Below are 14373 nucleotides of genomic sequence, written 5' to 3'. Positions count from 1 at the left end.
GATCTTGAAGGAATTTATACGAAAGTGAAAAAAAATCTATTCCGTAATTAATGATATTGATACCAGTCCATTCTAGTCATACTCATGGATTTTAATAATGGGCGACCCGGTCTGTAGATATTTTAATCAGGTTATTTGATTGGTCGATTGATTTACATCAACAAAAAAGCTCATGTCAATGTTTTGGGTTAATTTATTGTCATTCAAATTAAAAGGTCATAGTAGGATCTATCAATATAGTAATTAAAAAGCCCATAAATACACCCTACGGTCCCGTGCACTTTTTTCATTTTTCAAATGCTCTTTTTTTCATTTTTGTGTCCTGCTTCAGTTTATAAAATTTACATGTCATTAAATTATTCATTAAAGCTTTACCATCTTGTGCTTCTTAGGATTTTTGACAATAAGTACAAGTATAATGCTTTGTTTACGTTTTGCTTCTTTTTGTCAAGTTATTTCACATACTTACTTCCGGTTATAATCATCTTATATGTTTTAAACCAGTCACTAAAGCGTTAGGAATATGTTTTATTTTTTTTTATAAAAAAAGAGTTTAATTTTATAAAGAAGAAAAATAAATGTCCATTTCTGAGGCATTATTCAGTAGTGGCCAATTGTATTTTCTAGGGAATTAACTCTTAGAAAACAAGTGATTCGTTTGTACGCAGTTATGTTTCTTTTTTCTTTTATTATTTGTTATGGGGCAAAAGATATACATGTATTAAACTGTTCAAGAGAATAACCAAAGCTTAATTTGATCATTTTGGTAACATGAAACGAAGGATTAACTTTAATAATTGTGAATTATATAATAATAACTTATTAATCAGTACGAAAACCTTATCAAATTTTCGCCAATAAGCATGAAAAAATGTGAATTAATACATAAATGAACAAACATAAATGAATGGAACGCTTTCATTTAATTGAATAATTTAACTGAGCAGCAGTTCTACAAATATCTGCAACACTATAAATATTTCTAAACCATGTCTGTTTTACAAAATGGTCGTCTGTACAGTGTCTTTAATTCCACCTGACAATGGACTATCAAGCGTTATCTCCTGTCTGTAGACATTCCATTATCAAATCCTTTTTAGAGCTGTCCTCTTCCGTAAGAAACCTAACCCACGCTTCAACCATGACATTGACTTCGATCTTCCCTTCAACGGGGTTGAAGATTCGGAAGAAATCCTTGTTCCATTGTTCATTCTCCATACCAGCCGCCTTACACCCTGTCAAAAACTCTTCCTCGGTAACAAAGCCTTGTTTCTTATAGTCGAAACAACTCACATCATCCGTACAATCTTTTCTGACCTTCTCTGTAAACTTACGCCTATCTTCTTTATACTCATTGTTCGTCATATCAATGAATTCTTGTTCAGTAATTGGTCCGGGTTTCCCTCGGAAAATGAAATTATTCCACAGTCTATGTGACGTCTCAAGGACCTCATCTTTGCGTTTGCCTTCTAGATGGGCAAGTTTGACAAATGCCTCCCTGAAAATATACACAGCATAACAAGTAATGCATACATAAACAAACAAAATCATTTAAAAAAAGACCCCCCTGCCCCCATCAAAAAAAAGAAAGAAAAAAAAGATAAAAAAAGAAGAATTGCATTTTGAGTTCTTAAACATTAATATTGGTATTCAAAATATGTTTATTTTTTTTTAAGATGCAAAATTGAAGCACAATTTATTGTAAACATTTCACTTTATCTAGGAGAGATTAGTATTTGTTTACTTTTAGGCTCTTTTTGGTTCAATTGTTATATAATATTGTTATATAGGTATATATATCGTCGGTTGGGAGTCAAAAGGTCGTAACTCCGATATTTTTGGAAAATGACCTTTTGATTTATATAGTTTTGTAAAGTGATGCCCGATTTTATGTTTAATTGTTGTAACTCTAGGCCAATCAGTTTTTTCAGTACAGGCACATGACGAAATGTCGTATTACAATTGGTCTATTTTTTTCCCGGTCAAAACATCGTATCTCAAAATTTTCTGAAGAGCGCAAACATTTGGATGGAAAGGTATGCTTTTTATCATTATATTAAACTGTTATTAGTACATAAGCTGTGTTAAGGTGCTTTAGTCATTAAATGCTCTTCGTATGTCACAGTCATGTGCAAATAAATATGAATTAATTGCTACTGGCTTTGGGATGCTAATGTGAGTGGGATATTTTTCAATTTCTGAAATGCATTCATTTCACCACAGACATTTTGAAGGAATATTTCACAACACACCATACTAAGTCTTTAAATATGCTTGCTATTCACATTTGTATATTGACGTTTACCTATAAAAATGAAATTTAAAATCAAAACATGAGATACAACATTTTGCACTGTTATTGTTTTTTTGCTAAAATCGAGATACGACTTTTTGTCGCTATATAGATATTTGATGTATTATTTCTGAGACAATTTAAAAGACAAAATAATATCTATTGCACATTTATCTTTTTCAGGGATGTCTTACTCCGGTGAAAGTGACACGGAATCAGTATCAGAGACGAATATTCAATCTTACAAGTGCCACGTTTGTCAGTACAAACCCGATTTCAATAGCTTAATATTTTTACTTCAGCAAATTGTTAATGTAGGACCATTTTTACTTACATTACCAGACGGTACGTTCTACGTTAGATGTCTCTTTGAAGAATGTTCAAGATACTATCATATACATTGCATTCACCCAACATTTCCTGACGAACACTTAAATCAGTCTCACTTTGAGGATTTGAGAGAAAACGGCATCCATTGCCCTAAGTGCGAGCCAGGTAGAAGTGCAACAAACTTTTAAGATGGCGTTGTCTAGAGGTAAACTATTACTTCAGTTATCCTTACAGAAACAATCTAAAAGAAGTGAATTAACTGACGATAATAACAATTTCAGTGACTACACAATAAATGATGCAGAATGCATAGATTCTTCCAAAGACTGTACTCAACTACCTGCTGATTTTGAAGTAGAAAATGTTGCTGATAAGAGTGAATTGAAAGCCGATAATAATAATATTGATGCAGAATGTAAGGATTCAGCTGAAAATTGTAGACAATTACCTGCTCAAGATGCAAACGTAGAAAATGTTGGCAAAGTGATTAATCAAGGTTTAAGTGTTTTGAGTAGTTTTGAATATGCCGATTCTCAATTACAAGATGTTAGCGAGCTCATAGCCACTGAATTGGAGGAGGAGAAATTCTATGATTTTGATGATACGTTATATGACCCTGACTATGAGCTGCAACGGGACTCGGGTGATTCGTCTTCTGATAACAGTGATGTCATAGATCACGAGGAAGTTGTTGAAACCAATACAAATGTTGAAACCGATGTAAATGCACCACAGAAACGAGCAAAGAAGAAACCAGAATGTAAAAGGAAAACTGCAAAACGTCTCCGCATGGAAGGAGAAAAATACAAAGGTCTGAAAAAGGTTGACGGCAAATGGGGTCTTCAGGAGGAAAAACCAGAACGCATTCTGACACAAAGCAATTGTTCCAAGCGATGTAAAAAACCAGGCGTTAAACAATGTGCTAAGATTACAGAAAATAACAGAAAAATCATATTCTCAAATTTTTGGAAAAACATGACGTGGGATGGAAGAAAAGTTTATGTAAACTCACTTGTAGGGTCAGAAGCGGTCAATGTAAAAACTGTAGAAAACAGTAGAAGAAGTCAGAGCTTTAGGTATTTTCTACTAGTAGATGGCGAGAGGGTGCGCGTCTGCAAAAATATGTTTCTATCGACGCTTGGAATTGGCGAGAGAACAGTCTATGGATGGGTAAACAACTCAACTTCTGGTATTCCTGAGAAATCGACATCATCAGGTATAAATAATTATTGTAAAAATATTCAATTTATAATGCATACATTTAATTTACAATAAATATATTATATAGTTTAAAAACACTTAAAATGATATAGGTAAATTATATAAAGTAATATCACAGACAGGAGAATATCACAGACAGAAAGACATCAATGTAAAAACATATTTATCATAGGAAAAGTATCAAAAACAAATATCACCAGAATCACACGATCACATTCACAAGATATCACAAAAATATTATATGGATCAAGATACATCAATAGCAATATCACAGACATACATAATTATACTTCATATTGCATCATTGATTATACTTCTAATAAGAATTAATCAAGAAATGCACAATACTTACACGAGCAAAAAGTGATATTTGTGAACATACTGTTTCTGTACTGTAATTGTGCTGTAAATAATTTCATTTTTAATATTCTACATGTCTTTTTAATTCCTACAGAGGGACGCAAGCGAGCTCAAGCTGAAAGGCATAGTGCTTTGAGAGAAAGTGTTCGTAACTTTCTCTTATCGCTGCCGAAAATGGAATCTCATTATTGCCGGTCATCTATAGTACTAAGCGGTATCTTGAGCCAGTATTCGATACGTTTAGTGCCTTGTATAATGAATATAAAAGACAATGTGTTGACAAAATAGCCAGTAGACGCCTTGTGGAGGAAAAATTTTCACGAATGAATTTGGGACTATATAAACCGAAGAAGGATCAGTGTGATGTTTGTTGTGGCCATCAGGTTGGTTCCATATCTGATGAGCAGTTTGAGGCTCATCAACAGAGAAAAACTGCTGCAAGAGCAGAAAAAGATCGAGATAAAGAACTAGCACAATCCGATACTTCTATTAGAGTAATAACCATGGACCTGCAGTCTGTGCTTTTGTCACCAAGACTTAATGCAAGTGCGTTATATTACAAAACTAAACTGGCGTGTCACAATTTCACGATTTTCGATCTGGCAACTAATGAAGTTACATGCTTTTTTTGGCATGAGGGTGAAGGTGATTTATCCGCAAACTCATTTGCTAGTTGTGTTGCTAGTTACATTGAATCTGCTGTGTTAAAGGACAGTGCCATTAAACATGTAATAGTGTTTAGCGATGGCTGTGGATATCAGAATAGAAACAGTATACTTACAAATACATTATGCCACATATCTAAAAAAATTGGAATTGAAATAACACAAAAATATTTAGAAAAGGGTCACACCCAAATAGAAGTAGATGCGGTGCACAGTGTTGTGGAGAGAAAAATTAAAAACAAGAATATCTATGTGCCCCAAAACTATGTTGACTCATTAGCTTCTGCCAGACCAAGTCAGCCCTATACAGTTCATTATGTAGATAATAGTTTCTTCAGGAAGTATTCTGAGCTATCTTATTACTCGTCAATAAGGCCAGGAAGTAAAGTAGGAGATCCAGTGGTAACTGATCTGCGCGTATTGCATTGCAACCCAGATGGGACTGTACAATACAAGCTCTCATTCGACGGCCAATTAACAGATTTCCCCCGCAAGGCACGAAAAACTGACTACACCTACCTACACGATGAACCAGCGCAGCTGCATGACGGTCCCCTGAAAATAAAGGCGTCCAAGTATGAACATCTTCAAGAGCTCAAAAGTGTGATACCTCGAGATTTTCATGGATTCTACGACAACCTTAGCTATTAATTGTGAAAGGATTTTTGAAGAGCGATTGCAGATGTATACATAATTATAGTATGTTTGCTCCATGTTCAGTACATTCATATCGTTGCAGCCTTAAGTTCTGAATTCCGGCCAGTTTTATTATTATAGTACATGTTTTATGTTTAGTTGTGAGTATGTTGTGCCATATCATAATGTTCTAAATGAATATGATTTTTTTTTATTTGCAAGAAATCATTAATGCTGAAAATGAAAAACTTAATCTTGTATGACTTTAAGGCTGACAGTCGTTATAAGACAAAGTGTTTCTTTTACTGTTTTGTATTACAGTTCATATTGTGTTAAAATTGTGTTACTGTATTAAAACAAAATTTTCGGTTATTTGTTGATCAGTTTGAATAGAACTTTAATACTGTAATACGGATGACTCCAAGGCTGAATCTTCATAGCACGGAGTGTTTCTTTTACTGTATTGTAGTACAGTTCATATTGTGTTATAATTGTGTTACTGCATTAAAACAAAATGTTTGGCTATTTGTTGATCAGTTTGAATAAAACTTTGATTCTTTAATACGGATGACTCTAAGGCGGACAGTCTTTATAGCACGGAGTGTTTCTTTTACTGTTTTTTAGTGCAGTTCATATTGTGTTATAACTGTGTTACTGTACTAAAACAAAATGTTCGGTTATTTGTTGCTCAGTTTGAATAAAACTTTGATACTGTAATACGGATGGCTTTAATTTTGACCAATTAAAACTTGAAATGATATGTTTTTCTGGTACTACAACCGCATCAAGGTCACCCACATGAAATCACTGCAGTTTCTCACGCCGACTGGGGGTCATAGGTTGGAGCCTAGCTACCAACCATGGATCTTTCTTTGAGAACATTTATTACTGTGTGTTGAAGGGATTCTAGAACTTGTACTTTCCAAGAAAGCTGGTTTGGAATCTACCCGCCTGTAGGACTGCAAGATTGTTAAGAACGGACATAAAACCTCAAAATTGGAATTTCACCTATATTTAATAGTTTTATTTAGTAAGGCATGAATAATTAATAACAAAACAGCAAGCATATTAATCAAAACATTCATTTATTACATGTAAGTATAAGTGTAAAATGTCGTAACTCGGTCTTAGAATTTGACAAAACATCGTATCTCATAGTTATGGCCCTTGAATAATACGGGTAGGCAAACATTATACGTTATTCATATGCGCATCTGGTGAATATTGTTTATCTTTAAACACAAGGCTAAATGTTTTACTGTAAGCTAACAAGTAGAAAAAAGTGGTCTCCTGTAAAATTTCTTGAAATGAGTTACGACCTTTTGACTCCCAACCGACGATATGTAAAATACAGTATTTAAGAGGCATCAGTAAAAATCTAGGATATTTTTTTGTTCGAATATCGTAAAAAAATATCGTAATGTTTTCTAAAAACGATTATATTTTAATTTTCTCAATATCTGTAAAAATTCAATACTTTTTAGGATCTATTCTGTAATAGATTTAATTATCGATAACTGTTTGCACGAAAGCTTTACTTTTTGTCTATGTACATGCATGTAGGAACAGTATTTATAAATCATAAATATCATAAATATTTCATCTGTATAAGACTGACTACCATAAAATTTATGTTTAGTTAGTAATGTAGCAGACAAAAGGCTCAATGTATCGAGAAGTTGCGATAGCTATTTCTTATTTGTATTCATGTGGATATATGTCGGTACTTTTAGGCTAAAATTCCTTATTTACTTAAGAGAAGACTGACGCAACTATGACTAGAGCATAATAGTCGGCGTCTTGTCGGTTTGTAAGTTCGTCCGTACGTCATACTCTAACTTGAAAAGTATGGAAGGAATTTGATTTAAATTTTACGCAATCAAAGTAATTGAAGAAAAACTTCACGCAAGAAAAATGATAAGTGAGAGGAAGGGCAATGTCCAAGAACTATAATATTTCTACGTTAATTTTTTCAATTACCTCCCTTTGTGATTCGGTAAATGTAATGTTAATGCTTGTTAGGAGTTTAACTTCTAGACTATCTATTTAAATTTCACATATTTATAAAAAAATAGTGAAAGGAAACAAATGACGACATTACTTTTAATATCTACCCAAACAATAATTTGAAAAAAAGTATTGAAGGTATTGATTAAAACTTTACATTTGGCATTTGTTTGGAAGGTTTTCATTTACTTATTTTTATTTTGGAGACAATCTTGATGATAAGTTTTGGTCTCTGATTATGTTTAAACTGAAGTAAAATAATTTATCATATGTAACCCCCACCCCCTTTGTTTTGTAATCAGCATCACTAGAATGCCACTCCTATTTTTTATTGCTTATAATATCAGATAAGGGACTATAATTATGACTATGAATGCTGTATAATTGATAGTCATATACAGAACAATATTAATTTTGTTTTTTATGAGTTTTTTATTTTTTTATATTTTTGTTATTTGTATTTAACATGTTTAAACTTGTATGTGTTTTAATTTACTTCACGTAGGATAATCTATAAGTGTAGATAATCCATATATATTCATTTGTCAATTGAAAATTTATTTACATGTTTAAGTCCGATGAGGTAAACATTTTCTCGGGTCATGTTATCTAGGGTCATTAAATGTGTCGGGGAGACTTTTATCGGATGGATTTTAATCAGTGTGGAAGTTACAGGTAACTGTTTTAGTTATGTTTGGCAATGATAAATAACTTTTGTTTATGACATTTGTATAAAAGCCATTCGTATGGAATGGGGGAGGGGATTTTATAAAGTGGGTCGGTAGAGAGGGGTTGGTCCGGTTGGTTGAATGAATCACTTACCCTCCTACATTTGTCTTACAAAGATATGGGTTTTTGATTGTCTTACAAATTTAACATTACACTACTTTACAGTAAAATATTTATCTTATAAGACTTTGGCTTTTAAAAGATCGCCCGAAAGACAAATTCCATATCAAATTATTACCGCACATGTTTACATGATTCCTTTATCAGCTTACTGCAGATTGGGAATTTTTTTGCGTCACTTAAATTTCGTGAAAATAGACTTCATGAATTATTCGTGAATTTCTGACCTAGTGTGTGAAAAATTTGAAATTTCCCGTTAATTTTCATAAATCTTTGTAAATACTGACCTGATTCTTTGTTGGTACGGTCTGCTCACTTCGGTTCTGTAGATTAAGGGTTACATGACTCAACGAGTAGGTAGAGCTTCCATTTTTATCTGTTATCTGAGGTGCACGTCTGAGCTAATATTATGTAAATGAATAGATAAATTTGATTATTGTAAATTATCTTCATATATAATTTTATATGTTTATTAATTCAGTCATTCAAATATGTATAGGTTAAAGTTTATAAGTGTTTTAAATCAAATTACTTTTATGAACAGTCAAATTAAAGATCCTGTAACACAATTTTTTATGGTTTTGAATAATTAATATGATGCTCAAATTAAGATTTATCAATATTGTTAGTTCCAAAAGCATTATTTATAAAGATAATACCGAAATTAACATTTCATGTAAATAAAGGGAGGTAATAAAAAATTATTTTCTATAAAGTTTAAGTCAAATTTTACAATAAGAAATGAATGCATATATTTAGGTGATTTCATATAATACATTGCAGTACATATTTTACATATTTTTCTATGTTTGAAAATTGTATTATATAATAATGTACATATATATAATTGCATGCACTTAGTTTGGTTTATCACTTTGATCACAACTGCAATCCTACTGGACAACACTAAGAATAAATATAGCTATGGAGAAATTATACTCAAAATACATTTTTATCAAATGACTTATAGTTGAGTTTTTTTTTTGTTGTTGTTTTTGTTTGTTTTTGTTTTTGCACCGGGCTTGATATATAATCAAATACAATTCATATGCACATGTAAGAAACATGCAAAAATAATAATTTGGCCGTTCAAAATTAAAAGCAGGGAAAACACTTATAACAAATTGAGCAGTTAAATGGTAAAATATGTTACATATTGTTTTTCAACTTTAAAAATCATTGATGTTATATGTTTCTTTTTAGATTTGTAGTTTTATGGCAAACGAATATTTGCAATACAAATGGCGGCTGTGGTTCCAGGCAGTGGATGTGAGACAAGATGGTAAAATACACCTGGAAGACAAGTTAGAAGAAGGGTAAAATTAATTTTCTAATAACAAAGCCTTTCTTGCTATCCCTTTAAGATTATCTTTGCAGATTCCTTGAAATATTTCCTATTCATTGTAACACCCCTGTCCTTCAGTTTCATTTGGTAGTCTACTTTTGCTCAGCTCCTCGGCATATAATAGATCTACCACTGAAGTCTACAGTCAGACAGTAAATCAGGCGAAGATAACTTTAAGCCACTTGAAGTCATCCTGCTGGTACTGTCAAGACATAAAGAATGTGTTCACTCAGACTATATAAATTATTACTATTTGTATGCCCCCGAAGGGGGCATACAAATAGTATGTCTGTCTGTCCGTCCATCTGTGCGTCCCCACGTCATTCGTGTAACTTTGTCATACATTAAGGGATTTTTAAATAACACAAATGTATACCACATCAAGACAATGTGTCGCGTTTCAAAATTACGTCCCTACATCAAAGGTCAAGGTCACATTAACATGTTGAAGTTTCACTTCATCACAATAAGAGTTAGGTACACACATTTGTGTCCGGACTGTAACTTTGTCATGCATGGAAGAATTTTTAGAACTTGGCATAAATGTCTACCACATCAAGACGATATGTAGCGTCCAAAAATCACGCCCTACCTCAAAGGTCAAGGTCACACTACCTCTTTGAAGTTCACTTTATCCCAATTAGAGTCTATAGGTACACACATTCGTGTCCGAACTATACATTTGTCTTTGTCATGCATCGAAGAATTTTTTTTAATAACTAGGCATACATTTCTACCACATCAAGACAACATGTTGCGACTACCACTCATGTTCCTACCTTCAAGGTCAAGGTCACACTTATAGTTTAAAGGTACTCATTGTCGAAGATACACATTCATGTCCGGACTGTAACTTTGTCATGAATGGAAGGATTTTAAAATATCTGGGAACAAATATCTACCACACCAAAACAATGTGTCGCGGCTAAGGCTCATGTCCGTCTGTCCGTCCGTGTGTCCCAACTTACAATCATGTCCAGACTGTAACTTTGTCATGTATTGAGGGATTTTAAAATAATTTGGCACAAATGTCTATCTCATGACAACATTCTGTCGCGTCTAAAAACCACGTCCCTTCTTCAAAGGTCAAGGTCACACTTAAAGTTTGAATGTTCATGCTATAACAGAGATTATTGGTACAAAAATACAAAGAACAATATTAAGAAATTAGTTACTTTCATTCTTTTTTCTTTTCATAATACCTGCATGCTTAAGAAACCTTTTCGGGGGCATTCTTCACTTGTGTGACAGCTCTTTATTACTTTATTTCTGTAACAATAAAAATGATTCATCTTCGGTATGACTTGTTTTTTTGTTGTATTGAGTGTTATTGTTTTGTATATATTTGGTACCATATCAACTAAAGATCACTATAAAATTGGAGAATACTGAATACTGTTTAAATCAGAACAAGAGCTTACATTTTTTAAGACAGAACATGTTTTGATTAATGCCTAATTTATTGAAAATTGAGCTGTGTACACTTTTATTTAACAGTCTTTAGTAATAATTTTGAAAAGACTATATCTTGTTTCAATGTATACACACTGAGTGTTACTAGGTATAGCTGATAAGAATGCATATAATAAATTCAATGTATAAAACATCAAATATAGACAGATGAGCCTTCAATATATATCTTTTGAAAATACTCATACAATGTATATTTAATTTTGGACTCTCTTTTAAATATCAAACCTCTTTTATTATTTAGGGAAAGGTTTGCTGAAAGTCATCTTTTCGATCTGAAACAGAAGAAGAAGTTGCAACAAAACCTGAAATTGATGTATAAAGATTACATCTTTCGAGGAAAACGAAGTGCTATAACGGAACAAGAGTTTGTTGACATGAACAGCAAAGATTTCCAAGCCAATCAAAAGGCGTTTGGAGAGAAAATGCAAAAGTGTGGTGACGTTATCTATTCTATTTATGATATTAACGGAAAATGTTTTCTGACTGAGGATGAATTTGTGTTTGCTGCAACATCTGGGACTTATGAATATATCGACCAAGTGAAAGCAATATTTAGAGGAGAAAAACAGGTAAATGGGAAGGTTCCAATCAAAGTGTTGACGCAGGCGTGGGTCCTTTTCTCAACTAGTGAGGACAGTTCGAAACTTGATATCATTAAGCTTGGTCTAGAATCGTCGCTTGGTCTGTCCCATAAGATCAGTCTGTAACTATATATGTTTTCTTTCAGAAAAGATGGTATTCGGTTTATTCCACATGTAGTGAAGTGAAAGTGAAAAAAAAACATGATTTGCCTTCTTTTATCAACTACTTAACATATGCATAGATTAAAACAGATCAGTAGAAATTCATGTCAAATCTGAAATTTATTAATTATAACACGACCAGTTTATGCTTTGTCTTATAATAAATGGACTTCAAAACTAATAGATTTAAATAGAAATCTTTATCAGGAGAAAAATCAAAGCAGACACTTGTCAAATATTAAAATTTAAACATGATGCTTCATATGTGTTTTATTTTCTTAGTTTCTGTAGATTACCGGATAAATGATTTATTTCCGTTTGAGCGAAAGCTAATTAGGAAATATGGAATTTTAAGTTTTATTGAATACACTTATCATTAAACAACATGTTTTAGTATGAAAATGTTTTTACATTAAAAAACAAAAACATTACAACATGTTTCCTCTATATTGACGTCAAATGTTGCGTGCTTCAGGTGTTTATCAGTCAAGCTGTTACATGTGGCCATGAATGTTCCATGTTGTTATAGTGTACATGTATATGTTTATCCTAAAAACATATCTTTTGAACTTAATTTCATTATATGTTTATTTTTGTTTTTTTCTTTTGTTGATTTAAAATGACATTAAGAAGTACAAACAATTTATTTATCAAAATAAATGAAAATAAATACTTCTACCATAGTTATTCGATTCATTTTTAAAACTGTCCTTTATCAAACAATATGAAAATTTGAAATTGGTATAATGTATGGTCACACTGTACTGTCATGTAAGCTTAGCCTCGGTTCCAGTCTGTCGATTTTTTATGTGCTTCTGTTCAGAAAATCGACACGATGTGGTGTTATCTATGTCGATCGAGTATGAAATAGCGCGTAAGTAATGAATAAGCAAAAAAAATATCAACGCCTGAATCCCAGGCTAATGTAAGCTTGTTTGTTTCTATATATAATGGTGGCAATGGTAAATCATTTTCAATTGCAGCAAAGTAAAAGGTGTTAAAAGATGGCTATACAAGTTGCATCAATTTATAGTACTGTAATTTTGTTATTGAAATGGGCATATTATATATCTTTCATGTCTAATGTAAACATATGATACATGTATGATTCGAAATATCAATGGATAACAAAGTGTTACCATTTGTTTTTCTTTGTATTTTGAAGCGAAAAGCAACATCATTTGTTTTCACAACATGTGTTGGTGATTCAGCTATACATGTATACTGACGTTTGATATTAAGAGAAAAATATCATTGAACAAAGTAAGTTACAATTTATATGCACGTAATATCATGTGCATGCTGTTATTCATATTTATAAAAAAGGCCTTTCTATTCTATACAAATTGTTTGAGGTAGTCAAACATATTTTAAGAGCCAAGAAATGTACAGTCATTGAGTAAACACTATGTTATCTGATTTGTGCGAAGGAACTACACCCCGAGTTAAAGTCAGATTGCCGAGTGATTTGATGTCTTTCACATTTATTTCATAGGCAAAAAGAAAAATACTTTCCCTGTCGTCACATTATGAAACCCGAGAAAAAATTAACGAATAGCATCTGAATTAAACTATTTTATTAGTTCTATCGTTACCTCACAGTAATTTAACCTAAGAAAAAATGAGTCAATTAATTAGCATGCTGTGATGCATTTTTTTCATCCCTGGCAGACGTTGCCGTAACTGGAGTGCGATCAATTAATACTTATTTCTTTTGTGTAAAAAATAATAGAAGAGTTCCTTAACTTTTTATAAGAACTTTATATATGCCTTAGTTAGAACATAGTACGCCAAGACCTTATTGGAATCGTCTGCTTTGATTTTATTAGTATGGTCATAAACTTATACACACTATTTCGTATTTACAGTCACATTTTGTCATGAATTAGGCAATTGTTAAATGTTGACTCCCTTCAACGCTTGCAAATAACATGACTTTTGAAATTATAAATTATCTACCTGCGGGTTAAGTGCAATACCTACGCAATACGTCTCCTATATTTTGGGCCAGTAACAAAACTGTTTTTACTTTAATTCTGGGAAGTGTCCATTAATAAATCTTCATGATTTTAGTAGTGCTTAATGAAAATTGTAAATGAGTAGTGATCGGTGAAAAATGTTCATGTAGTTAGTAGTGCTCAATGAGATTAACAGAGAAGTCACTCAAATACAAACATTCTGTAATTATTTATTGCAGACAAGATTATCTTTTATATAAGCGCTCAGTTGTTGATGGATAACAGACGGGTCCTTTTTTTCCTTTTCAGCGAAGAATGTTTATGTATGAATAGTAGTGCTGAGTGAGATGTGCCCAGGGAGCGAGTAGTTCTCAGTAAGAAATGTTCATATATTTCATAGTATTTAGTGAGAAATGTTTATGTAGGTAGAAGTTCTCGATGAGAAATGTTGACGGCAACGAAAATTGTTCATAAAGGTAAGCTATGTCCATGG

General features: G+C 32.3%; 3 protein-coding genes across 3 annotated transcripts; 2 read left to right on the top strand and 1 right to left on the bottom strand.

Moving 5' to 3' along the window:
- Positions 1 to 904: 904 nt before the first annotated feature.
- LOC132751372 (sarcoplasmic calcium-binding protein-like) lies at positions 905 to 1562 on the bottom strand. The gene has a single exon (XM_060741534.1). It carries the CDS (start codon positions 1549 to 1551, stop codon positions 1051 to 1053), a length of 501 nt encoding a protein of 166 aa, XP_060597517.1. The 5' UTR covers positions 1552 to 1562; the 3' UTR covers positions 905 to 1050.
- Positions 1563 to 1798: 236 nt separating this feature from the next.
- Positions 1799 to 4508, top strand: LOC132751371 (uncharacterized). Its single transcript, XM_060741533.1, has 2 exons — positions 1799 to 3839; positions 4299 to 4508. The coding sequence occupies exons 1-2, from the start codon at positions 2813 to 2815 to the stop codon at positions 4490 to 4492; spliced, it is 1221 nt and encodes a 406-aa protein (XP_060597516.1). The 5' UTR covers positions 1799 to 2812; the 3' UTR covers positions 4493 to 4508.
- A 3539-nt stretch (positions 4509 to 8047) lies between these two features.
- LOC132751370 (sarcoplasmic calcium-binding protein-like) lies at positions 8048 to 12467 on the top strand. The gene is made up of 3 exons (XM_060741532.1): positions 8048 to 8187; positions 9565 to 9677; positions 11421 to 12467. The coding sequence occupies exons 2-3, from the start codon at positions 9577 to 9579 to the stop codon at positions 11884 to 11886; spliced, it is 567 nt and encodes a 188-aa protein (XP_060597515.1). The 5' UTR covers positions 8048 to 8187; positions 9565 to 9576; the 3' UTR covers positions 11887 to 12467.
- The last annotated feature ends 1906 nt before the right edge of the window (positions 12468 to 14373 follow it).

Source organism: Ruditapes philippinarum, unplaced genomic scaffold (genome assembly GCF_026571515.1).
Source record: "Ruditapes philippinarum isolate M1 unplaced genomic scaffold, ASM2657151v2 ctg468_1_1_1_1, whole genome shotgun sequence".
In the NCBI taxonomy this organism is placed as follows: Eukaryota; Metazoa; Mollusca; class Bivalvia; order Venerida; family Veneridae; genus Ruditapes; species Ruditapes philippinarum.
This window is presented reverse-complemented; position numbering and strand designations above follow the sequence as displayed.